The sequence below is a fragment of the Notothenia rossii genome (assembly GCF_949606895.1).
Source record: "Notothenia rossii genome assembly, chromosome: 3".
In the NCBI taxonomy this organism is placed as follows: domain Eukaryota; kingdom Metazoa; phylum Chordata; class Actinopteri; order Perciformes; family Nototheniidae; genus Notothenia; species Notothenia rossii.
In genome coordinates, this window is record NC_136901.1 from 76,258,578 (window position 1) to 76,284,332 (window position 25,755).

Sequence of the window (25,755 nt, forward strand, 5' to 3'; positions counted from 1 at the left end):
GGGAGCGTTAGTACACAGCCTTGAAGGCAGAGGCAGAAATAAGGAGGATGGGGAATGGGCTCGTCTGTAGGACCAGACAGCCTAAGAGAACACAAATCAGCAGATGCATTTGGCTTGTGACACTGACAGCGATATAATGAGACAGTCACACACTGCTGGTGTTTGTGTGTGTGTGAGCACCTGCCCCACACACATATTGAGGCAGCAGGTCCTAAGGGTGGTGAGAGAGATGTCAATCAAAGCAAGACAACTAAGTAAATGCAGACTGACAGAAAACAGAGAGGCCACGTTTTCAGTGAAGTACCAACAGTTGTGTTGTGTTTGATTGATGCACAATAGTTTAATGGCTGGGCTGTGCAATGGGGACAATTATTGTTTGTATACCGATATAATTACAAATGTCATAAGGATGTGACATGTTTTGTCTTAGGGCTTGATTTACAAATTAGGTGAATAACACCCCATCATTACAAGTCAATCTTATATCCTGCATTAGCTTCATTCCTGTAAAATACTAATTTGTCTACAGATATGCGTATATTTTAGTATTCATCATCACAAAACAAAAGCCTTAATGTTTCATGGTATATTATTTGCAGTAGAATATATCCGGTAGGCAACATCTCTCTGATAATCATAGCCCTATACAGTTATGACATGCACAACCTAAAATGTATTGTTACGGCAGCACAGATAGCACTGAGATCGGCCATGATGCTGACCAATTAGAAAGTCTGTGAGACACACTAGTAAAGTTTTCTTATTAAATCAGGATTATGGCCACTGGATGGTAAACTGTCCTTAAACTTTGAGAAGGTCTTTGCAATCAAATGTGTTCAAATGAATGGACTGGGGGTCTTAAAGTCCAACATAAGCTAGATTTACATATATTTCTGTTTTGTCAACATGAGTTATTTATCAGTGATCTCCAGGCAAGAATTAGTGTCAAGCCCTGCCTGTTAGCGAGGCTCAATGGTTCTGTCTCTGTCTCGGCCTTGCTGCCGGTTTGAGCAGCAGCTGGGGACTGGCCAGGGACCTTCGTTATAAAAGGCAAGAAAGCCCATAAAGCTGGATTGCAACATGAACAAAGTAAAGAACGAATATTAATAAAAAAGTGAATTGCCGATCTATAGATAATTAACACCGCTTTGTACATTGCCAAACTAAACATAACACTTTATTTGTATGCCTATCAAATGTATAACACAGGAAATAATCACATAAAACCACTGAGGAAAGAAATGACCTGTGTGTTAAGATGGATGTGGGACGACTGCACTTTTCTGGGTGTGTTCTGTTGCATTATGGGTAAAAGGGAGTATTGGGGTTATAATATTTCTGGAGGAGTAGTCAGTGGGGACAGATTAGGTCCTGGGTGAATGTACTGAGAGGGCCAGGGGGCGGGTGAAAGTGGGGTTGGAGATGGAGGGTGATGTAATTGTAAAAGAGAACACATTATTCCTAATGTGTATTTGGAGGAAAGATGGGTGTTGTTTCTCGTTATATATATGAAACATGACAACTTCTGGCCAGTGAACCTTAAAAACTGGGGAGATACAGGGTAGTGTGTGCGTCATTGTATTGCTTAAATTGTTGCCATGGCTACATACACATTGTAATCATGATGTGACACAGTGGGAAGCTGCACTTGGGCAGGCACACCCAACCGAAAAGTTTCCTAGTAATACTGTCAAGCAGGAAATGACAAGTTCAACCCAGATGTACTGCACACACAAACAAAGCTGATTGGTTAACAGGGTTCCTCAATTCACTTTGAAATGTTTACCCTAAGATGACATTTCACACCCTGAACATGATGGGCCCCTTTTGAGCTATCCAAGAACAATATTTGAGTATTCTACTAAAAGAGCGGGCCATGCTGATGTTGTAATCTTGTTTCAGAGGAACCCTGTCTGTTGACACATGCCAGTGTAGTTACAACTTCTAAGCAACATATGACAAACATTAACTTTGAAAGCTTACAGAAAAAGGGGCAAAGGAGAGCTGAGTTCCAAACTTCACAGGTCTCCTCTCCACAACAACTAGCTGCATTTGACCTCTTCCAATTCTTGCACATCCGATCTTCTCCACGCCACACTTTATGCCCCGACACGCCTCAGCGACCCACCGACTCAAGGTGCGTTTGAGTGCACTGACTGCCTATGATTGTATATGTCGGGGCAAGTTTGCTGCATGACTGCTCCTCGTAGTTGGTCTACTGTTGTTAATGGAGACACAAAAGCCAACCACCCCCCTCTACTTTAAACAAGGGACGCCACTGTTGCCATGTCACTCTTGTTGCATCCCTTCCTGTCTGTCGCCTCACATCGACTGAATACACTTTAATATTCAAATGTCAGGACATTTGTTTAATTCATCTTGTATTATCACATTTCATTTAATCATTTAATTTCAAAATTGAGTTTGATAATACATTTTCAACATACATGAATATAACTGACTATAACCATTTACCAATAACACAAGTTTATAAAAAAAAAAACACTACATTTTTCTGGGACTTTCTCCTTGGGAACATCATCACAAGAGGGGATTGCCTTGCCTATATTCATATATGGGTCAGGAAAAGAGAAAAACGGCCCTAAAAGAAAATATGGTCAGCCCCCACAAACATATTTTGTTTGACTATTCTGAAGGGCTGTCAAGTTAACGCGTTTAGTGGCGTTACATTTTTTAACGCCACTAATTATTTTAACGTGTGTAATGTGTATTTGTCCTCGGCCCGCCCCGTAGTTTCAGAGCCCAAAGGCTTGACGTTGTTGTTGTTGTTGTTGTTAGCTGGATGGTGGGAGATTCTAGCGAGAGATATGGATCCAGAAAAAGGTGTTTTAAACAGCAAGCCAAGCACACAGCTGACGCTGACAGCCCCCTCGCTTGCGGCAGACTACGCTTGAAAGTTTGCCGGGGAGACGCTTGGACACGGCGCCTACGAGCAGCAAGCTTTCAACAGCGATAGCTAAATGGGTGGCTACAGCTTAACATTGAGGAGGACGCGGGGATGCTTTAGTTAATTTGGATAGCATCCAATTTGTGGACTGCACATCACAGCGCATTATTTTGACCCTAGGGGGGAACTTCAGTCTCATGCTTTGACTGTTATAAAGACAGAGGAGCGACATTTCACCGACAACCGTAAACAGGCTTGTCTGTTTGAGCAACTGGCTCAGTGCAAAGAAGTAAAAAGGGTTGGGAGAGAGTGTAAGAGAGAGAGAGGTTCCAGGTTGTTGTATTGAGAATATTCAGGAGGATATTTGTCATTGTTCCATGATAATAAACAAACATTTGCATAAAGCATATTTGTCCACTCATATGTTGATAAGAGTATTAAAAACTTGAAAAATATTCCTCTAAGGTACATTTGGAACATGTGCGATTAATCGCATTTAACTATGGACATCATGCGATTAATCGCATTTAACTATGGACATCATGCGATTAATCGCATTTAACTATGGACATCATGCGATTAATCGCGATGAAATATTTTAATCGACTGACAGCCCTACCATTTTTAGATCCAAACAATTGTAAAGTAAAAAATAGTAGTGCCATAGTTGCAACACCACTTGTTGTTGTGTTATTATTTATTTATCTCAGACTTAAGTGTATGCTGGGGCATCTTGTGATAACATCTTTAAGATCGTTTGATTTTTACTACAAATTATGTAAACTAAAAAAGTAGGGTCCTGTCAGTGATGATATATTTTTTATTTGTAAGGCAAAGCCAGTGTGCCTTAGTGTAATCAAGAGTTAAAAGCATATCTGAGATCATATCACGCATAGCGATTTTTATTGCCAAGATAATCCTGAGAAGAAATGTCACCAAACGATGCCTACCTCCAAGACCATCACCTAGCCTGACGCAGTAACCAATCCAGACCAGTTATACCTCTGTAAGCTGTTTTGTTTTATGACTCACTTCACAGACCTTAGCTTACTTGCACCTCTGATAGGTAACTCTGATAACTCTGGTGGTGGTGTTAGGTCTAAAGAACCATTAAAAGAAACCCCTGTTTTCTTAGAAGAGAAGAGGCTGTCACACAGCACATTTGAACCCAATACATCGTCTGCTCACAAGTGGAGCATCCATTAGCACACTTTGCAGTAAGATCCCTCACACGCACTAATGTGCTGTTTACACGAGATTACGAGAACGAAACGGGTTGTATCCGCTACTTTTCTCTTTCGTGTAGCCCGTTCGTTCACACGAGGTCGTAACGGAAACACGGAAACGGACCCCGCAAGCGATAACGGGCCCCAAGGTGGATAGATCTGCAACCTGAACGCTCTGGGGGGGCAAACGGCTCCGTGTGCACGCCCTATACGATCATTTCCCGATAATGATGAAGCCATAGCCCCACCTCTCCCCACCTCTGCTGCTCACTGCTGTAGCATGGTGACCAGGCTACAGATGTTAGTGCAAAATCTACAGCTCCTCTACCACAACCATCAGCAACAAGTGGACATGGAGAATTACATGAACTACATGTTGCTAAATTCCACCGCGGGGCATAAACAGAAGGGCAACCATGGTCGAGGGTCTTTGCTGCTTTTGGTGTATTTTGTGGCGAAAGTACAGCGCCACTTACAGGCCCGGCATATGTACTACAGCGTCTCCAGCGCTCCCTAGACTTTTTTGATATCGTATTCGGTTCGTTTCGTTTTCGTGTAACACATGTTCACATACTGTATACAAATCCCATACTTTCACCTCCACACTAGCACACAAACTGGTAAGTGTCTCCCACACACACATTCTCACCACTTCCCTCGTACCTAACATACTCGGTGCACTGTTACAGCACAGAGACTTGGCTGATATGCGTGCATCATTGACTGCTCCTACAGATGACTGCAGCCTTCTGAATTCACAGAGACAAAGGCAGGGATTGTTCCTATGGTGGCTCAGAGGCCCAAGAACAACCAGCTCATTACACACCTATGCCCTAAAACAGGCGTAAGTAATGATAACTGCCTAAAAAAGAAACAGCACAAAGCTAAAGAGGGAGTGCGCATGAAGGTTCTCCGTCAGTGTTTGTGGGTTTTGGCGTCTCTTCACTTGTGTGTGTGTGTCGCCGCAGAATGAACTCATGCAGAAGCTGAACGCCATGAATCACAAGCTGGCACATAGCTGATTAAGATATGCTGTTAATTATTATTTGATACAAGCCGCTACCCGAATAGCAAACGATGATGTTAACTAAACAAACACAAGAGCGGATAAGGAAATAACAATACGATTGTTACCTTCATTACATTAGCTCACATGACAATGTACAGTCCAATGTCATTTCCATAACCTGAATTCTACAAATATGTTGCATCATTTGAACAGTGCATTGTCTTTGATTTGTTCAGGCAAATATGCAAGCAGGACCGTTGAAGATTCAAAATGGACACAAATGACCACATGTTAGTCTAATTAACCTTCAACTGACTTTTAAATGTAGACATTAACCATGAGCTGTTATCAGTACAATTTAAACATACACATAAACAGTTGTTTAAGCAACACAATTAATCAACACACACACGTTTTGCTGTGCAGATATGTCCCAGCCCTCCTAACCATACCTGCTATATGTATCACCTTCAGCTACTGTATGTAAGGCCAAACTCCTTTGATATGTAAAACATATGGTGTAAAAGACCAACTCAAATGAACCAATCCTCATTCCCTATGATACCCACAGAAATCCCCCGAGCCGAATTTGGCAGTAGAGTAAATGTGAGGGACTTTACTGCTATTATTTCTTTAAAATAGCTCCATAAAAACCTACTGTACAGACTAAGCCACAGAGAGTTCTGTTGAAATGAGAACCTAAAATAACACTAATCTTTATTTAAGATGTTTCCATATTTTACAATGTTGCCGTGGACACAGTGCCATTCACTCGTTACCTGGCGATGGCTATTAAAGCCTCAACTATACATCAGCTAACAAAGTGATTATAATGTGAAGTAATGACAGATTTCAGGTTAAGCTAAGTTTCCTACAGTCCTCGCCAAGACACCACAGGGTGTGGATTTGTGTGGAGCAGCTACATCTCTTCTACAGCCTTGAATGGCTTAACGTCTTTCTCCATTCCTACAGGAATAGACTGCTGTCCTGCAGACACTGCTGTGGGAGCGCCACATAGGCCCGTGCTGTCTACAGTCGTGGTGTACAGAGCAGTCTGAGATTAGCTTTAATCTGTCAGTGAGGACTGGGGAGTCACAGAGGAGGACTGACACTGTAATCCTAACTAAGCCCCCCCCATACACAACAAAGGTAGGAGCATTCATATCTGTGAGAATCAGTCTACAGGTATGTCCATCCACCTCTCTACTTACAAGTGAAACAGAGAGTATTTATACTGGGAACATCCCATCACAACACTACCAAAATACAACCATACTTGTAAAGAACATTTTATTTCGACAAATACCTATTTTGTCATATAACACATGTAGTTTCATGTAAGTTAATGAACTTAAATGAGGTGACGATAAATAAATACATTTTACATTTCTGATTTTATTTCAAAATATTTATCATTGCTGATAAAATAATAATCTAAGTTAAAATGTAAAGGGCTTCTCATCTACATAGCTGACGACTTACATCTGCCTACATTTCTTTTTTAATACAGTTGGCAGTATCATAAGGTAACAGGCAATGGGGGAGGGGACTTCAAAGCTATTCTACCATCCAACACGCACTTCTGAAGGACCAGCGGCTTATGAAGCGACATATCTTAGCCAGCTCAGTCAGCCTTATTTTACAGTATAAACACAAAAGTTGGGACACACACACACACACACACACACACACACACACACACACACACACACACACACACACACACACACACACACACACACACACACACACACACACACACACACACACACACACACACACACACACACACACACACACACACACACACACACACACACACACACACACACACACACACACACACACACACACACACACACACACACACACACACACTTTGTTTACATTAAATAAGCACAACACCCTGACTTACTCTGGGAGAATAAGAATAATAAAAAGCAATACTCAAAAGCCTGCCATATGCTTCTTCAGCAAGTCTGTCTTTAAGAAGCACCAAAGTACAGAAGTTAGTCACAGATGCTGCAGTTTGAATGCACAAGACACGTTCTGTCGAAGACTTCATCATGTGGCTTCTGGTGTGTTGACTAAGTAACTTTCTATAATGTTATTTTTTGGATATTCCGCTTTTATTGGACAGTTGACTGTTAAGAGGCAGACAGGAAACAGGTGATTGTATTTCACACCATCCTCTGTCTTGCATTGACATTGTCAACAAATGTTTTTTTTAATTAATGGGGAAAAATAAACGGTATCAGGATCATTAAAGCAAGTATCGCATCACAAAAATATTGTACAGCGCTTCGGTGATGTGGTATGAGATCTTACTGTTCATCTACTTAGGAGCCGTAGTCTATCACTTTTTTAATTAAACATTACAAACATGTCTATGTCCAGTTTATTAGTTGTGGGATTTCTTTCTCTGTCATGTGTAAACCTGTGAAGCACAATCGCAAATGTTTCCCCATTTTGTTGACCAACACAATATTCATTGATAACCAAACACAGAGCTGAGGTCACAACACTAGAAGAGGGGTAACACAGCCCAAAACATAGAGACCACTACCATGGTTTCTATTGTATCTAAGGTTTGAAAAGGTGATGATATTTCTGCCCCTTCTCCAAACAATGTCCAGTAACTCAATAATAATACCTTTACACAGCAGCCTGGAATGTTTCAAATCTGTCTTTTAAGCTCCTGTGATGAAACCCTGCCCTGTGTTTTAACATCATCCAGGCCTCTAAAGATGTGGGAGCGGGCTGTGTGCAAACATATTTAGTAGACCACTGGTACCTCCTTGTACAATGGATGGAAAGCAGGGAAGGAAAGAGATAAGGGTAAGAAATAATGCGGACCAATACGGAAGCATGAGCGTTATTTTTGCACAACTTCCTGTCACAGCCCGCAGTATTTAAGCAATAATACCAGGGTGGAAACACTGACATATATGTATGCGTGTGTGTATGCACTTACACAAACAAAACTAGAAAGAGTGACAATGAGATGTAAGATTTAACAGCTGGCAAATTGAACAATAGGTGAACATCTAGGAGGTCAGAGAAGTTTGAAAACAAAATGTTCTTTATTTTCATAGCTTTCCACTGAAGAACAGAAAAGCTCTACTGGAGAGGGAGCCACGTTCTCTAACGCTGACAGAAAGTGCAGGAGATACACAGAGGTGGCCGTTTATTTGGAATAAAAGACACGAGACAACAAAACAAAAACAAACACCATTATCTGGACTAGCCTGTGTATTCCTTTTACCTGCTTAGACTTTAAACCTATGAGATCCTTCAACAAATATTTGAGCAAGTGAATGACTATGGCAAAATAGCTCGAGGCAACACATGCAAACGTCACAGGCATTCGGTGAAAGTTGTTCTCAGGATAGAGGGAAATAAGCATGACAAAGAATGACATGCAGAGAAACAGAATGCAGTTTCCTCTACAGCCTCTCAGTAACACTGCACAACACATGCATGGTACAATTTGACACACAAAGAAAACACAGGCTGCAAGACCTGATTTCATGCACAAACAACACACAAGTAACACAAAGGGTGTCAGCTGCACTTTCTGACAAGGACAATGGAGAGTTATGACACCGACAGTTCTTCATCAGTAGAAGTTAGCTGTCAACCGGCCTAGCTTTTCTTTCCGTCTCGTCAACCATTATTCATACTTCCTGTCTGCTCAATGTCAGGAGGTGCTACTGTACGACTTAGCTTTGCACGGCAGTCTCAGAATATGATGCATCTGATCAGCTTAGTAGGTGACAGTATGACATTAGTAGTAGCAACAACACAAACACTTCCTCCTTAGCATGCAGCATGCAGTTGCTGTGGTCTGGTCTAACAGCAACACTTGCCTTCTGTGAATTGTTCATGGTGACACAAACAGAAAATTAACTGCATAGCTGCTTCTTCTCCTTCAAGTGAATCATGTGAAAATAATCACGATAATTGAAATTCACAATGATTATTATGTTTTATTTATTTATTTGAAATCAGTAAGCGAGGTCAAATCCTATATCATGCAATCCCTACTTGAGCTGCAACTTATGATTATTTTATTATGGATTCATCAGAGAATGAAATACTTGACATTTCCTAAAGAGAGGGGACCTTCATCGTCTCAGCAAAGCTCTTATTCACAGTTGCCATAACACATTAAAGTGCCAGTCCTGATCATATGCATTACAACATTCAGCAAGGTTAATGTGACAATTCAGCTGTCTGAGTTATTAGGTCCATTTGAGTGAGAATTATATTACAGCAATGTTACGAGGAAATTCCACATCTGTGGTGGTGGAGAGGTAGCTGCTGAAAGTTTGGAGACTTTGGTGCCTGAAGCAAAAAGCTAGGACCGCCACCATTACATAGATACAAAACGATGTTTCAAAACTAAACAGCTCTCAGACAATGGATGTTATCTGATTGATACAGGCTCACAAAGTGAAAGGGATGAGGAATTAAAAAGACGTCAGAAACAAAAAAAACAACGGAGGTGAAGATACTTAGAGATTCCTCTCTAAGTATGATATTTCAGCGGCGTGGTGACTCTGCATTCCTCTGTGTGTTACAGCACTTTCACTACACAACTGAACTCTACCATCCAGTCACAACAGGCTTCAGAGCAAACCCAGCTCTTCAGCCAACAGCTGCTCGTCTCTCTCTCTGTAAAGCACAGTAGGAGCACAGCGAACAGAGAGCACTTCTGTACATGTTATTCATTATTACGCTCGTCCATGGCAGAGTAGAGCTGCAGTCAATGCACCTATTTTAACTATTGCGTTGACAATGATTATTCTATCCGAGGATTTGAAGAACTGAGATAGATATTTGAACGTTATATTCTGACATTTTACAGACCAAAAGATTCTTCTGCAGATAAAAAAATATAATATTTATTTGCAGCCATAATTATTTCAACAAGTGTCTTTATTTCAACTTGTTATTAGAAATCCATTCTCTACATGTTCATCCATCACAGGTCTCATTAAGTTAAACATGTATAAGATCCACAAGAGCAAACCTGCTCCCTGTGAATTCAAACTGTTGCTTCTGTTGTGCTTTTGTCTACATCTCATCAGTTATGTCACCTGTCTTCCACAATAATAATAACACCTGCAACTAAATCCCTGACTTGGGGAGTGTGCACAGGAGCAACATGCGTGAACGTATAAACTATTGAGACTAAAATCAGTCATTCTAGCTCCCCAAAGCCATCACCTGTAACTTGTTATTATCGTTGACTGTACATGTTTCTACCTCCATTAATCTTCTTATCTGCATTTCAGTTTTCTAGCTTCTTTATCACTCCCTTTTTTCTCTCTCTCTGTTACACACTCTCTCTTCTCTCCCTGTTTTTGCCTCCCCTTCTCTCTCTCTCTCTCTCCGTTGCTCAGCCTTGCTCTGAAATACTCCCGTTCACTCCGAGCCAAGGGGCCCTGCCACTAGCAGTCCATAAAGCACTCCAGTTTCATGCTGGCACTCTCTCATCCTATTCTTCAGCTCACAGTATGCTCTTCTTCCACTGAGATGGAGAGAACACGAACTCTGTGTGTGTGTGCGTGTGTGCGTGCGTGCGTGTGTGCCTACTAGATGTCTGTGTGTGCCTAGGTGTGTGTGTGTGTGTGTCTACTAGGTGTCTGTGTGTGTGTGTGTGTGTGTGTGTGTGTGTGTGTGTGTGTGTGTGTGTGTGTGTGTGTGTGTGTGTGTGTGTGTGTGTGTGTGTGTGTGTGTGATAGGGACTAGAACAGACATAAATAAAACGAAAGAAGGCAAAAGACACCCAACTGTGCAACAAAGCACATTTTAACTACTCCACTTGCCTCAGACGACACGAGTCAGACTGTGATTAAAGACGCGTGACCTGGCTTCATTCAAGGACGTGTTTGACATTAGGCTTCTGCTGAGGTGGTTCCCCCAGGAAGTAGGTGCACTGCTGCGCAAAGCAGATTTCCTGCTTGAATGAAGGTGCACTTACCCTTGCTATTAGTCATGATCAACACCAACATGCTAACCTTAAACCGTGCCAAATGGTGACGATTTGTGCACCTTTGCAAAATACAAAGATGAGTAAATGTTAGTCTGACAACGAGCAACAAGTGCCACATAAATACAAATGTAAAAAATGTTGCTCTTGTTGTGAGTGAAATTATTTTATTGTGGTATTCCTTTAAAGCTGCAACACAACTTCAGTTACAGGATGGGCCAAATGATCATGAGACGACAATATGTCACAATATGCATCAGGAAAGAACTAAAACTTGAAATCTCTTTTATGATCTGATTTCAATTCAGAGAGCTACAATCCAATTTCTAAATAATTTGTTATGAACCCATGTGTTTTATTTCCAACTATGTATTATTGCGAGTCCACATGCACATTCAGATGAAATCAGTCCATTTGATTTGATAACAGAAGTAACCCAACAGGTAAATTGACGCTGCAAGTAGGCCTGTCGCGATAAGCAATTAATTGACTTATCGTACGATAAATAAAAATGAACTTGATAACTTTTCTGACCTCGATAAATTGCCGTTTACATGCGTGTTTGTTTACATAAGGATGTGACCAGCATTTTAGCCAGGCGCGCTGTGTCTGCCGGTGTTACCGAATAAGATGCGGGCCGAACAACTGGTGATATTCTATAACGGTATAACTTTTGTCGAATAACCAGGAAATACACATTTCGATCGCTTCTTTTGTCGTTTAGATCAATCTTTGTGTATATTTGGCTCCATAGGAACACTTTGATGCACATTCAGTACCAGTGTGTGAGGTTGTGGTTGCGATGCCGATATGCGGACGCGTACAGCGAGGACTACAAAAAGACACATGAGGTGACTGGTGATGTGTGTTCAAAACATTGCAAGCTTGAATAAATCATTTAAACCATTTATTTTTGCCAGACTTATTACTGAATATCATTCTTAAATGTGATACCAAGTCCATCTGAGACCTGTGTATACCTTCAGACAGCCTACAAGTGAAGCACACGTTGTTTACTCACAGTTTGAAAGCAGCGTGGAGAAGTCTTCAGCTGTGGAGCTGTGATCCGCCCAGGATAAACTGTGATACGACTTCTGTGTCTTATATTTGTATCATGCATCGTTATTAATATGATGTTGAGTTGATTTGAGACCCGTTTATACTTTCATACAGTCTGTTAGTGAAACATACAGCCTGTCTGAGCTGTTTACACCCATCTCCAACGCAGCGTGGAGAGCTGTGGTAAACAGTGATCCGCTCAGATTAAGCTGCGATACGACTTCTGTGGTTATCAACCAGTGAAGTTAGATGGAATTGGTTGCAAAACCTAACTCCATCTCCGGTGTGGGAATATTTGAGATTCAAGCCAAATCAACGAGGCGAACCTACGGACTTGAATGAGCCGGGCGGTGTTCGGCATTTATTTTAAAGAGGTAGCAACAAAAGCTAGCAATACGACCAACCTTAAACTGCACCTGAAACACAACCACCCCATTCCGTTTTCCCAGCTGGGAGCAAACACCGCACCTGGAGATGGAGAGCCCCCACCTTCCCGACAGTTTGCAATCAAAGATGCATTTGCCCGATAATGCAAACATGTTGGAGTTCCTTGCATATACATATATATATATATATATATATATATATATATATATTAGGGCTGTCAAGTTAACGCGTTAATAACGCAAAAAAAAATGAAGGCCACTAATTATTTTAACGTGCGATTAACGCATGTGTATTTGTCCTCGGCCCACCCTGTACTTTCAGATCCCAAAGGCTTGACGTTGTTGTTGTTGTTGTTAGTTGGATGGTGGGAGATTCTAGCGAGCGATATGGATACAAAAAAAACGGTTTTAAACAGCACACAGCTGATGCTGACAGCCCCGCTCCTGCCGCTTGCTTGCGGCAGACCACGCTTGAAAGTTTGGAGTCTACGAGGAGCAAGCTTTCAACAGCGATAGCTAAATGGGTGGCGGTGGCTACAGCTTGCAGGACAATTAACATTGTGGAGGACGAGGGACTGTGTGAGATCATTCAGATAGCATCCAAGGTGTCGACTGCACATCACAGCGCATTATTTTGACCCTAGGGGGAAACTTCAGTCTCATGCTTTGACCGTTATGAAGACAGAGGAGCGGCATTCCGCCGACAACTGTAAACAGGCTTGTCTGTTTGAGCAACTGGCTCAGTGTAGAGAAGTAGACAGGGTTGGGAGAGAGTGTAAGAGAGAGAGAGGTTCCAGGTTGTTGAGTTGAGAATATTCAGGAGAATATTTGTCATTGTTCCATGATAATAAACAAACATTTGCAAAAAGCATATTTATCCACTCGTATGTTGATAAGAGTTACAAACTTGAAAAATATTCCTCTAAGGTACATTTAGAACAGATATAAAATGTGCGATTAATTTGCGATTAACTAGGGACATCATGTGATTAAATCGCAATTAAATATTTTAATCGACTGACAGCCGAGAGAGAGAGAGAGCTCTATTTTCCACCCTGAGTCTATTTAATTTATTATTTTGGTTTTGTGTGATTTAATTCATTTTTTATAATTTAATTTATTTGTTTATTTCAATTATTATATATATTTAATATATTTGAATATTATTTCACATTTCATTTGCAATGTTGAATGTTCAATAACAAAGTTCTGTTTGAAAGGATGTACTTGAATTATTATTATATATTATCATTATGTCGGTGGTCTAAAACGGTGTCGACAATATTATCGTTTATTGCAATAATTTCCGGGAAAATGTATCGTCCAACAAAATTAATTATCGTGAGAGGCCTAGCTTCAAGCATGAGCAAGTAAGTATATACTTAAACTCGATGAATGCTCAACTAAAAAGAGAAAAATATGTGCTGCTTAGAATCAGATACATTTTTCTTCTGATCACTTGGAGGGCCATTTTTGCAGTCCATCCTCTGACACAGCTGTTAGAGCCTGAACGGAATACTATACAACACAGGCTCAAAAACTAACCTACGGTATTATAGAAAGAAATTGATTAAAATACAAATATTATGAAACGCCAATAAGTGGTAAACAGCCAATGAAGGTCTGAGAGAAATGTCCCAGAAGCCCCAGAAGAACTTCTACATGACAGACTTCAGCAAACCTTCCTCCTAATAAAAGGTTACCTGCCAAACTTAAAGAGATTCCCCAGAGCTAAAATCTGTGATCTACCAGTCACCTTGTATCCCAAACAACTGTCCAAAGCAGTGATCCATGGCTAATCCTCACTGCCCCTGCCTGCTGGGTTGATCCAGCCTGTTTGTGTCAACAGTCTTTAGGGATGCTGCTGATGATGCTTTCTCTCTGAAGAACACAGATAGCGCTTCACAGAACACAGCTAAAGGACCAGCTTATGGCTTCAAACGTACTACATGAATTATGCTTAGTTACAGAGGTACCTGTCAGCACAGTGGATCCTGGTAAGCATTCCTGTGAAGGTCACGTAAGTCAAACAACCTGTGTGAACTGAGGCACACACACACACATACACACACATTCACTCACCCATGTGCTCAAGATTACACAAATTCTTAAACAGCAAGCGAACATTAAATCAATACAGAATGTTTTTGTAAAGATGAGTACACACTACAGGGGTGTTGGGGTTGAGAAAAATGTGACGCAATGCATAGAGACTTGGCTTCTTATTGATTATATTTTGGGGGTTTGAATATTATGTTTTTTTTATAATAATACATACATTCTCCATGCTAAAAATGGCTATAGTAAGCTATTTGGGTTAATTGTGAAGTTTGTTAGTGACATTATTCCAACAAAAAAAAACTTCAATCCTATTTTAGTCATCCAAAAACTGGGCCCGTGTCTCGAAAAAGACACAGTGACTAAAACTGGATAACCCACCCACACAGCTTCATTCAGTCCCTGGTGGCATAACGGAAAGCTGGCTGGCAACAATACACACATCCTTCAGTCAAGATATCACTGGTATGTCTGAGGAGAGGTGAAAGCGGAGCGTGATGAAGTCAAGATAGTTGATAGAGCCGATGACACACTGTAGATCAATGACAGCACACATGTCTACACCCCGAAACCTCTTTCTGAACTCTCAACTGTGGAAAAAAAACCTCTTCTTAAGTCGGGCAGTGCTGCTGGACACATGCACTCACACCAGCAGGTAGAATGACCCAGACTCAGTGCTCTAAGGACATTGCATAATCAATGTCCATGACTCATGTTTACTTATAGCCCTACTTAACCTGTATGTGCAATTGAAGTACGGTAAAAATATGCAATTGAACACATACTTTATTTATTCTTAACCATATTTGTCACTGTTTTTAAAAACTGAAGAAGCACAAGAACATGCATTTATTAACACTTCCACACAGGCAGTTCTTCCCTACTTTATTGACTGTCTGTTCATTAAAACAATGCTTGTAACAAGAAACACAAACTCCTACAACTATCTCCTAGCCATAAGCATATTGGCCTGTATTAGCATACTATCTACATTGAAGGTTCTCAACAACAAGCATGCAGGGTTCTGCATGTAAAAATAAATGTGTTTTGTAAGAAACTGTTTGAGTTGTGTGTGTGTGACCAGATGTGACTTTTGTGCATCATCTTTGGTTACGGTTTACAATATCAGTTTTCACTTGTTGCTCGACATGGCCAGGGGGTTAAGTTACGCAACAGTTTGCGCTGGCTGAAGAAAGACATAAGTACAGGTGAGTCTTACTGCTCTGCTCTCACAGAGACACCACACTGAGTCACAGAAGCTGACACAGACAGGTATGTCCCAATGATTAGGTCAGCATGGGAACATTCAACGTCCCTCTGCCACACCTTAACATAAACAGTGAGGTCATTTGTTTGAAACAATTCCATTAAATAGTTTAAATTTGTATAGTGTTTACAATACATGAATTCCTGTTTCTTTACAAAACACAACAGTACAATGCTGGGTCTTTCTTCATTTAGTGTTTCCAATGTTAAAAAAAAGTACACTTGAGTTAGTTGTTGACGTGTTGCAATTTGATAGAATTGACTTACAGTTTATTGCACAGTTTCTGTTTTCATAGTTGGAGAGTAAGCTTCTACTTCCTCATATGTTGTCATTTACTTTGACCTGAATCATGATTCCTACAGGGTAACATGTTAAGCTCTATTGACAGCTGGTGCACAGCTCTTGGTTTGAAGGTAATTACAGGTATAGTGGCAGTTCGTTGCTTTGTAGCTTAACTTTGAAACATGAGAGGAAGAATATTTAACCCTCTATGGAGTAAGAGGCACAACTTTTGAACCCATTTACAGACCATTAAAAGTGCAACAAGTTGAACCTGATACTCACAAATTTCTTTTTCCCATCTCCATCCTCGTAGCTCTTCTTTGATTTCTTGTCCTTCTTGGGACCAGCCGCTGAAGCAGAGTTCCCCGTGTTTGGATCCATACTGATAATTGAATCCGTTTCCTTGAGTTGGGAGACAGAATAAACCCTTGTGGCGGTAATCTCCCCGAACTCAATCGTAAAAAAAATAGCAAACGTATCCTCAGAAGGTGTTTCAAAACTTTTTTTAAAAGCCAACTGTTGATTCCCTTGGGCCTAAGCTAGTGCCTGGCTAACTTAGCCACAATTAGCACAATGCTGCTAATGATTTGGTAGAGAGCCAACTACACCAAACGAGCCCCTCGCTAAGCCGCCTGTCTGTATCACTGAAGGAGGGAAATTCAAAGCACAGTCCAAGCCCTCGGAAGGAAAAGTACGAAAACTTCCTGTTGCGTTAATAAAATACAAAAAACGACTTATAGTATACACGTGTGACACGAACCGATACGTTAAACAAAGTGAACTTTGAGTCTCGAAAGTATGCGGTAATAAGTGAGCTAACTGTTAGCTTCAGCTACGCTAGCTCTTCTGACAACAGTAGGTAAAGCCCCGTGGAAAGAAAAAAGACTCCGCTCTTCCCACTTCCACCAGTTGTTTCAGCGACTACAACACGGGTGACGAGATGGTATTACGGATGAATTGGCCCGACTTGTTTTCTAAATTAGTTTCCATGACTGCTACAAGTTTATTTAACTTTTAACCCCTAAATGACAGGGGGAAGCGAGCGACTACGGCTTTAGCGGCAGAGGAGTCTTCCTGTTCTTCTGACAGTGGGTCAGAGCTGCTGGGAGGAGCCTGTGCGCTGCAGCTACACCTGAGAGGATTTAGCTGACAGTTCTGCCTGCCCTGCACATAGCTGTGGCTCCAGCCGTACTGACATCATTACAAATCCATGAAAGAGTTACCGGGGCGGGATCCCTGGTATAATGAAGACAAGTCTCAATACTTGCTGTCCTGCTACAACAGAGGATGTTAAAGCCCCCCACAGACCGCAGGAAAGCAGTTGCTCTGCACATCTTACGTTGCAAACTGAAAACTCATCTATTAAGAACTGCATGTAGGCCCAAAACAAATCTGGTTCGTGACCTCATCACACAAAATGTGTAATTATCTGAATACATTATAGTTATTATGATTATTATTACTTGTATTGTAATTATAGAGTCATTAAATCTACATTAAGGCCAACTAACATTTACCATTTTGTGTGTGTGTTAATTATTTTGGGTAAAGGTTCACATACCGATTGGACCAAGAACATATGGTGTGGACTGGTAGCTGGAGAGGTGCCAGTTCACCTCCTGGGCCCTGCCGAGGTGCTCTTGAGCAAGGCACCAATCCCCCAACTGCTCTGGGCGCCAGCTAACTGGCCGCGTCTTCACTCTGCCATGCACCTCTCCTATCCTGCATGTGGTTCTGTTTGTGCATGTATAAGACATTTTTTATAAAACAGTCTTCTTTTTCTTCTATTTACATCCTTTGAGAATGCATGTGGGTGTATGTTGTTACCCACATGAATATGATCCGTTTAGTTTCCCTCCTGACTTCCCCTTGCCTTTACTCTCCGGCCTGCCTCAGTCCCTCTCCATCTTTTAATTAATGTTTTGAGTGTTTATGGCTTCTGGTGCAAGTTTCATGCTCTATCACAGGGCTACTGGACCAGAAACCCTCCCAACCCTCAGACAAGTACCCACTTACCAGTGGCGCCCTCTCCTTTCCCTCACTGACCCTGAACACAACCTCCCCAAAAGGATGCACATATGCAGAAGGAAAGAAGGAAACAGCTGAGGCGCAGCTTTTCTGCTGTTTGTTTACCTTCCTGAAGATCACACTTTTGATACCCAAGTGGGCTTTATCAAAAGTGTGCTCTGTTGATATCACATAAAAATGTTTTGTTTTGTCCTATACTGCAAAAATAATTTCCCAGATTGATTTTGTGGATTATGGTATGCTCAATGTTTCACTTTATTTAATTAATTTAACTTGCATATTAAATGATGGCTCTTTAAGTGAGAGTTTCAGTTGATTGCAGCTCCTGCTCATTTTGAGTCTTTGTCATCTTTACTGTGATAGAAAGTAAATGGCCCTCCTTTAATTCCTCCCTGTGATGAGGAGCAGCATTTGGTTTTCTGGAGAGATAATCAAGTGACTAATTGCAGAGTGTCTGATGTTTTGCCAATGGGGGCGTTTGATGCGCTGGCAGGGAGAAATCCCATTTTGTCCAATGATTTTTTCACTGGGGTTAAAGAGAGAGGTGGTTTGAAGAAAATCAACATAATTACAGATAATGAGAGGAAAGATATTTGGGTGTCACATTTTTGCTTGTGTGTGTCTGTGTGTGTATTTGTGTAGATGATGTAACAATGTTCTTTGTCACGATTTCCATGTCATGTTATTTCAAATATAAAATCAACGAAGAACAACAAAAAGCCCATACGCTTAATTCCAAAGTCAAAAGAGCAGTGTAGTATACAACCCACCACAAGCAGGCAGTACAAGCCAGTACAGTTATCAAGCCACCAACTTATATCACAGATATATATATCACTGACTGACGTTTCTGGAGATAGTTTTAGTGCAGAACTAAATCAGTTCAAATGAGAACAAGTTTCCAATTTGACAATATACTTCCTTCCCTGTTGTTTTATTAAAAACAGTAGAATCAAAGCTTTTGAAATGAGATTGTATTGCCCAAGACCTATAGCTAAAGACCACTCTATTGTGATCTCCTTTACAGCCAGGGCTGCCCCTCCATATACGCAGAACATGTGCAGTGCCTCATGAAAAAATGTTGCGTTTAGGGCCCCAATTTGGACAGCACTGTCTACAGCCCTTGCTATTATTTCTGTACTAACCTTTCCACATTAGACAAATCCTCTATCTGTACATTTCTATGACTTTTACTATTGAGTTTTTATGTCAAATTGACCAGAAAACCTCCATTCGGGCTTCTTACAGTATGTTGCATATTGTTATTACACAAACAAGTAATCATATCTCACGTATGTGGAAGGGGATTTGGTGCATATGGCTAAGCTATATCTTCCTTTGTCAATTGTTGTATTGATCACTGACCACTTTGTTGGGTACACCTTGCGTAATGCAATACAAAAGCTGTGCCATAAATTCTACTTTCAGAAGCATATTTTGTTTACTTGAAAATGTTAAAAACCTCTCTGACAGTGTCAAGCAAAACTGATTTGTTTATTTTTAAAACAGAGATGTTCCATTGGATCCATGTACAAGACGTACCCAATGAAGTGGAATATGTATAAAATATAGTTAATCATGACGAATCGCATTACCTTCCTTATTTAATTAATAAGACCAGGGGTGCTGCTTCATTTCCTTGTCTTTCTTGTGTAGTTGTTTTTTCTTATCTTTTAAATGTGCAGTTTTAACATGCATGGCTCGTGAACTTTTTTATTTTATATTGTGATCATACGTTTCCAAAAAATAAACTGGGTTGGGGCGCCACCCAGTGGTGGCAGCCGCCGCAGTGTCACCAGAGTTTAAACAGCTTGTCCAGCGAAGTTAATGTAGCCTACTAGGAAGCAACTGTGATGATTTTTGATCCCTATGATGATTTAGGATGATTTGTCAGCATTCGCAGATGTAATTTGCACTGAGTGGCGGTTATAGTTATGGAAAAGAACATTAGAATAAAGAAGACAATTGCAGCAAATGATTGAATTGAGAAGGCACACATTGTCCTGAACATGCTGAGTGAAGCAACCCAATTCTTTGCGGAATGCGTTCCAAAAACAGCGTGTAGTTGGTCTGTCATTATACACTCAAAACTGCAGGCAGTGTTGGCCTTCTCTCCTCTGCTTGCAACGCATTATTTTCTGTGTTTCTAAGATTAAGTAAATATTGTGAATACGCGCCACAGACAACAATAATCACTGAGGTGTGTTTCTCTTACTTACAGACATCGGCTATACACACAAATGCGACCACACACACAGGCACCGGATTAGATAGATAGGCTCATCTATCTATGTGAGACATGTTTTCCAGCAACAAGATTGAAGAGGATTTGCGCATCACCGTTGGCACTGAAACAACAGTTTGGTTTATCGCCAAATATCGTCATACATTTCAGCCTCAGTTATTAGTTCTCCGGGTTATTGGTGGTATACATTGCTGGCTAGAGGTTAATTAAAGTGAAAGTGCACAGTAAGGTTAGCAGCCCTATGGCACTCGTGGAAAGGCCTTTAGGAATGAATTCAAGGACAATGTCTTTCACATAATCATCAGCATCATCTTCAGCATCGCCATTTATAAGCAGGTGGAAAGACGGAGAGACTGCCACTTGAAAGTGCATTTGAATATATTTATGGAACGATATGGGGCTATACTTTGTCCTTTAATCAGCATTTTACAATGGAAGGAGGGACATTTTGTGTTGATTTCTGAATTTTACAAGACAAGACAGTTAAGTTACAGTCATACAAAATATTATACAATCTGCTGTAGACCCTTTCTGTTACCATATTTCCATGGAAAAAATAGACACATTTTGTCGGGCCTGTTTGAAATACTGTGATTATCTGCAGATTGCAGACACCAGGTCGAATTTGTAGGCTGCCATATGAATAAATATAAGCTTGAGAGTGTAATGTAAAGGAATACGTAATATGTTTCCAAAGTGCAGTGGTGGCATCACAAGGGGGGTTGCAGAGGATGATGGATTGTTTCACATTTTATTAAGTCATTACCAGAACATATATGAGTCACAAATTGATTTAGGAGTCATAGTGGTATCCTTCCACCTGAAGTAAGCCCAAGCCCCATTAATCTTCTGAAATGGCACCCATTGCCTGAAGCCTTCAGGCAATGGGTGCTTCAGGCTGAAGGGCATTTTCTGGTTGGTGCTTTGCCTTAAAGTGAAAAATGTGGGCAAACTTTAATTATGGCCCTGATTTAGGCTTTCCAATGTATTCAACACAACTACTAAAGGCAACCATTTCGTTAGTCCATGTTAGTCCTTAAAGCCCAACAACAGCCTCAGAGTCCCAGGGATTTGTCCCGGGGGTCTAGCTTACTTGTAGGAGGTCCGGGCCTCTCTCAGTGACCTGTCATATGGCATGGAAGCGAAGAAAGAGTTCCGCAGCTGGCAGTTGATGAAGAACACAATGAGCAACACCAACAGGAAGAGCAGCAGGCACATGACTATGTATGTAATCAGGTCCGGTTTGTGGAGCTCGCCCTCCCGGAGTCCTCCTCGCCCAGTGGTGGGTCTCAGGAGAGCGGCCACGCCCACAGACCCCCCATGGGAGGCGTTCAGGGAGGAAGGGGCGTGCGTAGAGGACTGGGCCATGAGGACCAAGTCGAAGTCCGGGGTGTGTGTCGAGTTGAGGAGGATCTGCCTTAGCATTGCGCCCCGTGTGCTCACCGGCTGGAGGGTTCAAAAGACACGGAGAAGGTTATGAAGCTCACTGGCCCCGTGTGGGTTCAGCCTGGGTGTCCTGTCTCTGATGATGCACCGACAAAGAAGAATCCGGAGCAATTCCTGTGAGACAAATTTGGGAACAGCCTTTTAAGAATATAAAAACGAATTCCATTGGAAGCAAAATGTCTTACAAGGTCACGGATAAACATCAAGTGACACATAGTATACTACATGTACAAATCAGGTTATAGCGATACCTTAAGTTATAATGAAAGCAACATTGAGTAGACAGGAGTCAGGGTTACGTGCAATCAGTTGCCTACATTTCTCGAAATACCATAGGAGCTAGTTGGAGAATTACTTACTTTGGTTTGTGCTGCGAAGAGTTCCGCGGGTGAGCTGGAAAAGACACAATCCCGGCTCCGCATTCCTCGGTGTGCCCAGCTCAGTCCGCTCCTGCTCCAGAGCATGCGCCGTGGAAAAACGGCAGGTTGATCTCTTCAAATGTCCATATGTCGATGAGGTGGTATATTAACGCAGCGTTCCCCAACATTAATGAATCCAATCCACGTGTCAGCACAGACCAGCGTCCCAGTGAAAGAGCACTCTACCAATTTCACTTGTTGCTGTTTAAATCCAAAACCTCCTGCCATGCATATGGTCAAGCACAGACTGCAATATACTACACTAGTGATATCGAAATGAATCTAGGCTCTGTCAGAGAGGGTGAAGTTCAACGTTGCTCCCTGGTGCGCATACATGTCCTCTTGCGCGTCTTGGTGCGCATCGACAAGATCTCCTTTGACTGTGCGTGCTGAGCGCAGAGGAAGGACAAGCCGGATCCTCCGTTTCCCAACCCGTCCCCTTCTCTTTTATCCAGTAAAAGGGTCGATACGTGTCGGATAGAGGCTGCTGTGGGTCTGCCCTTACGGGAATATCGATTCAGTATGACTAAAATGAGACGAGAGAAGGGATTAACGATGGACAAAACACAGCAGCAAGCTGGGTCGTGAATAGCTTTCCATCTTCGCCCTGGGTCTTCTAATGTCTGACAAAGCGAAGGAAACAGGGCGAGAGTGAGAGGGGGAAAGGGAGGGAGAAGGAGGAAGGGAGGGAGCTAGATTCACGTCAAGACAGGGATGTGTGTTACTTTTAAGAGTCACAAAACAAATTATAATCAATCTCTATCTATCGATCTATCTATCTATCTATCTATCCATTCCTCATATTATTACATCAAAGAGATGAGAGAAATTTGAGTCAGTCCATTTATTCTGGGTCATTGTGGGGAATGTCTCACACTGGGGCGATGGGAGAACAGGAAAGGGTGTGATATTGGTGAGTGTGTGTAAGAACTCATAGAGGGTGATTACATTTTAGAAAAGGTCGACCAGGTACTCTTTGTCTGAGTCTTGGAGCTTGACTCATTTGCAGTCCTTTTTATTGAAGAAAGACTTAGCAAGCCTACAAAACAGCTCTGCATCTGTGTCTCTCATGGCCTCGTCTGACTGTTTAGAACGTACATGTTGCTCTCTGTGAAACAGATTTGACATTGGTGCTTGGTGACATTGTAAAAAGGTGCTAGACTGGAGATTGGGAGCCAGGCTGCTCTTACGTGATGCCTCAGACATGAGTATGCATACAAAGGGCCAGACTCTAAAAGCTCTGCTGAACTGTTTCATATTCATCTGCACCTGTTTTGTCACAATGGAACGGCTGGCGGGCATAGAGAGCAAGGAAGGAGATGTTCACACACAAACACACACACACACACACACCCCCCCCCCCACACACACACACACACACACACACACACACACACACACACACACACACACACGAACACACACAAACAAACACGTGAATTATGTGAACCTACAGCAAACATTTTTAAAACTATATCCTCAAAATTGGATCTATCCTGCATATTACATCAACAGACGAGAACAAGTTTGAGGCAAGTTAGTCTACAAATACCTTGTGGTTTCCTGGTGTCCCACATCCAACTGTATTTAACATTAAAGAGGATAACAGTGGTAACATGAAATCTACATTCAGCCTGAAGCTTATAGTTTACATGGAGGCAGCGATGGTTGTACGGCTAAGGAGATTACTATTTATCATTGCATTTTTGGATGCGGCACTCATTCCCTGCTTTGCTACAGGCTTGCTGCAATTCCCTCATCCCTACCAAATACTCACTTGCAAACACACACACACACACACACACACACACACACACACACACACACACACACACACACACACACACACACACACACACACACACACACACACACACACACACACACACACACACACACACACACACACACACACACACACGCGTAAAGGCAAATACACACAAAGGAAATCTGACCCATTTTGCCAAAATCGTTGTGAGTGCCTTCAAGCAGTGATCAGTGTTATTTTTGCAAGACTACATTGCAATGACCTAACTCACCCCTCACAATAACGCTGATGTGGCTTAGTTAAAAGGGAAATGGAGAAAGGCAAAGATAGAGATGGGTTGTGATATGCCATGACGTACATGTCTATTGATGCCTTGCTCTGTGACTAATTGTAAGAGTTGTCAGGCTTTGCTCATTAGTTCTGAACCACGACAATGGAATTTTGATGAGGAATATTGGATTGTTATTCTCCACCATTAGCGACTTGATTGAGGCTCTCAACCAACGGCCGTTCCTCTCAGCCTGTCAACCATGATGTCACACTAAACAATCACCTATAACCTTTAATGTGTTTGTGACACACACACACACACACACACACACACACACACACACACACACACACACACACACACACACACACACACACACACACACACACACACACACACACACACACAGACCAATGACTGCTCAGAGCTCATGCACACACTTATTCTAATCCGCACGTCTCTTCTCATTCCTCTGTTGTGTGGTCCGTCTCTCCCACTTCTCCTCATGTCTTCCCTCCTCTCTGTACTCTGTAGATATAGGGAAAAAGGCAACTCATCCATGAAGAACTGATTAGATAAACAAGAAAATTACAAGTTGGGGAATTTCTTCAACATTGTTATTTTACAGGATAGAAGAAGGCTTCAACAGGGGATTATGTTTGCGTAGCCTACATACCCAAACCTCCTTCAGCTCTCTCTCTCTCTCTCTCTTTCTCACACACACACACACACACACACACACACACACACACACACACACACACACACACACACACACACACACACACACACACACACACACACACACACACACACACACACACACACACACACACACACACACACACACACACACACACACACTGATGATACACACTCCTTTACACTGTCAGCTAACTGGAGAATTGCCTCTGCTTAGGGGGTTATTTGTTTACTCTTATTTAACATTATTTCCAGGAAGGAAAGACAATTTGAAGATCTGCCCATGAAGCCTTATTCCTTTACTCGAGTAACGCGTAATACTATAAATTATTCTACCAAAAGCAAAGCTTAATCTTGACAACTCTTTTCCATTAAAGGTAGCCAGAAGGACTAGCTCCAAATGTCACTAAATCTATCGAGAAAGTCTCCTCAGGCCTCCCTCCAAAACCATTCCCATAAATTGTAATTAAGAATTCAAACATATCAGAATCAACATATTGATTGCCGTGTAAACAATATTTCAACAAATATTTAAAGAAAAATCCAAAATACACCACCGACCCTATTACTGTAAGTTTCAGTCAACTCAATCCATACCATGTCAAGTTTTTATTTAAAAAAAATATTTTTATTTGTTTTTTTTGCCGACATGGCACCTTTATTTAAAGTACAGGACAATTTGT

General features: G+C 41.5%; 2 protein-coding genes across 2 annotated transcripts in view; both read right to left on the reverse strand.

The window, feature by feature from the left end:
* The window catches only part of diaph1 (diaphanous related formin 1), a 94,807-nt gene extending 77,502 nt beyond the window's left edge, over positions 1 to 17,305 (reverse strand). The window contains 1 exon segment of the mRNA XM_079672319.1: positions 16,476 to 17,305. Coding sequence (XP_079528445.1) covers positions 16,476 to 16,574 — 99 coding nt within the window. The 5' untranslated portion in view covers positions 16,575 to 17,305.
* Positions 17,306 to 19,073: 1,768 nt separating this feature from the next.
* Positions 19,074 to 22,931, reverse strand: smim32 (small integral membrane protein 32). Its single transcript, XM_079672970.1, has 2 exons — positions 22,272 to 22,931; positions 19,074 to 22,026 (listed from the first exon to the last, which is right to left on the reverse strand). Exon 2 carries the CDS (start codon positions 21,889 to 21,891, stop codon positions 21,556 to 21,558), a length of 336 nt encoding a protein of 111 aa, XP_079529096.1. The 5' UTR covers positions 21,892 to 22,026; positions 22,272 to 22,931; the 3' UTR covers positions 19,074 to 21,555.
* Between the last annotated feature and the right edge of the window lie 2,824 nt (positions 22,932 to 25,755).